The sequence below is a fragment of the Habropoda laboriosa genome, unplaced genomic scaffold, assembly GCF_001263275.1.
Source record: "Habropoda laboriosa isolate 0110345459 unplaced genomic scaffold, ASM126327v1 scaffold134, whole genome shotgun sequence".
NCBI lineage: Eukaryota > Metazoa > Arthropoda > Insecta > Hymenoptera > Apidae > Habropoda > Habropoda laboriosa.
Genome location: NW_017100266.1, coordinates 607,223 through 610,962, shown reverse-complemented (window position 1 = coordinate 610,962; position 3,740 = coordinate 607,223). Strand labels below are relative to the sequence as shown.

Genomic DNA, 3,740 nt, shown 5'->3' with positions numbered 1-3,740 from the left:
CCTCTACTACACCTAGTCGAAAAGGCAAAAAAAAAAAAAACACTAAAAACGAACGAGCCAATCGTCATTGAACAATGACGATCTTCTGCCGTCGATGGCAATTAATCGTAGTCAGAGTTAAGGTTCATGGACGATTCGTGGTGTTCGGAATCGAAAGGGTTCGGGTAAGGACGAGTCAAGTTCGTGGTGGTCAGGGAAAAAACGGCTGCAACGGAATCGGTGACAGTAGCGCGGAGAAAGATTTTAGATTCGCCAGACGGTCTCATCAGCATAGGTGATGGGTCGAGATGCGAGTGGGGCCAGGGCTGGTATAAAAGGGGCACCGTGGCATCTGCAGAGCATCAGTCCTCAAATCCAAGGAACAGCAGCAACCATGAGGGCATTCATGGTGAGTCGAACCTCTATCGTTTACTCACTGACCCCTTCTCTGATACACACTGACCTCCTCTTCCTGTCCGCTGGTTCTCCTCCTGCTTCCGTGACCGTTTGGATCTTCTTTTCTCACCTCCTCTCCTTCACATTTCTGTCCATCCTTTCGCGAACCAGGAAAAAGTGATTGGTACGAGGTGTAGTCTGGAAGGGTTGGATTTTGAAAGAAGTAACGATTAGCAATCTTACTATTACCTGGAGGAACTTTTACTTATTTACTAAGAAATCGCTGGTGTGATTGTTAGATATTGAGGAATTTGTTATTGAAGTTCGTGAAACATTTCGTCGAGAATGTTCTTGGTTTTCGAATTATACCTTTAGACGTCGCTTTTAATATCTAAAAAGTTCACGTGTCGTCAGTGTATCGTAATACGTTTTTTCAGACGTACTAGAAGGAAATTAACGAGAAGAAATTGCGAAATTGCATTTGGCGAAAGTAATACGACCACTGCACTAGGAAGCGCGTGTATCGGAAATTTCACGTGAAACATTAATGAGACCTATCGATAGATAGAAAAGAGATCACGATGGACAGTGATTATAGCGTAGCTTTTCCTCTTCCTTGTCTAGGAGAATTTAAAAACAGAAGAAATGAAGTAGCGAATAATTTAAAGCTTCGAGCTAACTTTGCAACGGTAAATTTTTCATTCTGCCTTCCTCGGTAATTTTCACAAATCGCTAAAGATTGCGAATTATAAAAAAGTAAAACTATACTTTTCCTAAAAAAAAAAAAGAAAAAAAGTAGAACATGGAAACGCTAAAGTAGCACTGAGACAAAATCTGATCGATTCATGATTTTTCCATAATTATAACAACTTTAAAATCGTTCGAGAGCTAAGGATAGGAAAAAAAGATCGAAAGAGGTAGCCGGGTAAATAGTAAGCAATTGTCTTCGTGTGAAAGTACCTACGTGAGAGCCGAAGAGATGAAAGAGAAAGAGAGAGAGAGAGAAGGAAAATGAAAATTTGTGGAGAGCATAGAAAGGGAGAGGGTATGGGAGAAAGTAGAGAATAGTGGGGATGATGACGATCCAGAAGACGACACAGATGCAATTGTCAATGAATTCGATGATCGTATCGAGATGCACGATTATGAAAATCCAAGGAAAACTTTCTAATCCCATGTAATCCCATTTCTTCCATTCCACTCCTTCTACCTTCTTCTTTTTACTATTTTCACAGAACTTCTTTGTCTTACGCTTCTCTTTCTTATTTCTGATTCGTCAACGGTTACAGTTGAATTATTATTATCTGGAAACGTTAACTTAATAGCTCTGGAAGCCTTCCCTTCTTGAAGAGTGTTATTCAGTTGAGAATTTATGTTACGAAGATCAGATTTTGCTAATAAACAGTAAAAATAATACAAGAATTTAAGTTCCTTTTGGATTTTAAACATCCACAGGATGTAAAAGAAAAGTGAAGAATCCTTGGTTATACTACTGTACAGTAGAACAAAATTTCAACGGTCATTATTATTTCTTTTAGTATTCTTTTTGAAAACATTGTAACAATTATTCTCACATTTACAATAATTAATTTTACTCCATGTTCTAGAAGCCAATACGTCCCTTATTTCTTTAGTTTCCTCTTCTTCCTATACTAGCTTTTAATTTACTCTTCTACTTCATTTCCTTATTATTTCCCTCTACTTCACTCTTTCAACTAATTTCAATTGTACCATCATCCTTTACTCTCCTAATTTACTTTCATATTCACTTTCTTTCCTCTTTTTCTATTTTCACTCCTTCAGTCTACTCTTCCACTCTATGCCTGTATCCTCATCTTTTATTTTACTCCTTCAATTCATCTCACTCTAATCCTTGACTCTATTTCACTATTTCAATTTTACTCTACTTTTACCCTTCACTTTATTCCCCTACTCTACCACTCCATTTCTATATTCTCATTCTTCACTTCACCCCAATCCTTGACTCTACTTCACCATTTCAATCTTACTCCACTTTTACTCTTCACTTTATTCCCCTACTCCTCCACTTCATTTCTACCATACCCCCATACATCTTCTCTTCGCAACTATTTTACTATTTCAATCTTAATCTATTTTCACCCTCCGCTTTACCACCATCTTCTGTCCTATTTCTCTCTGCCTTACTTCTTCCACCCTATTACTTCCACAAAATTCGCCAACCTAATTTCTTCACCCTTCTATTTCCAGATCGTGATTCTCGCCGCTTCCGCGATGGCGCGGCCAGAAGCAGGCTACTCATACTCCCAACCGAGCTCCAGTTACGGAGCGCCAACTGGAATCGGTGGAGGCCTCGGTGGAGGACACGGCGGAGGACTCGGTGGAGGCCTCGGTGGAGGACACGGCGGAGGACTCGGTGGAGGCCTCGGTGGAGGACTCGGCGGTGGTGGTGGACTCGGCGGTGGACTCGGCGGTGGACTCGGCGGTGGACTCGGCGGTGGACTCGGCGGTGGACTCGGCGGTGGACTCGGCGGTGGACTCGGCGGTGGACTCGGCGGTGGACTCGGCGGTGGACTCGGCGGTGGACTCGGCGGTGGACTCGGCGGTGGACTCGGCGGTGGACTCGGCGGTGGACTCGGCGGTGGACTCGGCGGTGGACTCGGCGGTGGACTCGGCGGTGGACTCGGCGGTGGACTCGGCGGTGGACTCGGCGGTGGACTCGGCGGTGGACTCGGCGGTGGACTCGGCGGTGGACTCGGCCGAACAGAAGACTCTGATCTACGTGTTGGTTAAGAAACCAGAGGAAGCGCCAGAAATCACCTTACCTACCATTGCACCAACTCAACCGAGCAAACCAGAAGTCTACTTCATCAAATACAAGACCCAGGTAAAGCGTAATCTTTGCTCATCTTCTATTGCAGGAAGTCAATATTTTACTGGAATATCGCACAGTGGAACTTGTTCTATTTTAGTCGTCGTTTCACTTTTATTGAGAATCGTTCCACTCTTTCTTTATTCAGATTATTTAGATTATAACGGAATAAGTTTCAATGGCACAGATCATTTTCCACTTCTACCTTTCTTTTGGATACTGTAGTACGTTAATCAAGTTCTATGATTCTTAAGGTAATAAGTGGGGAAAGAAAAACGTATTTCACAGTCTGTATCTCAAAGATATATTTTATTACGCCCCCTTTCAAGTTATCATTGATACATCGATAACAGCAATAAAAATAGTATCAAGCCCTACAATTCGCACCCACCGTTAATACTGACCTAATCAAAACTCATCGAATGCTTCTCTATGAATTACAGAAGGAAGTTACTGCTAGCGGTGGTGGTGGCGGCGGTGGTGTCGGCGGTGGAATCGGCGGTGGAATCGGCGG

At 42.9% G+C, this 3,740-nt stretch overlaps 1 protein-coding gene across 1 annotated transcript in view; it reads left to right on the top strand.

Moving 5' to 3' along the window:
- The first annotated feature begins 277 nt into the window (after nucleotides 1-277).
- Nucleotides 278-3,740, top strand: part of LOC108573204 (glycine-rich cell wall structural protein-like) — a 4,637-nt gene continuing 1,174 nt past the window's right edge. Inside the window, exons 1-4 of the mRNA XM_017935593.1 lie at nucleotides 278-388; nucleotides 2,605-3,076; nucleotides 3,120-3,241; nucleotides 3,670-3,736. Coding sequence (XP_017791082.1) covers nucleotides 278-388; nucleotides 2,605-3,076; nucleotides 3,120-3,241; nucleotides 3,670-3,736 — 772 coding nt within the window. The remainder of the gene's footprint in view (nucleotides 389-2,604; nucleotides 3,077-3,119; nucleotides 3,242-3,669; nucleotides 3,737-3,740) is intronic.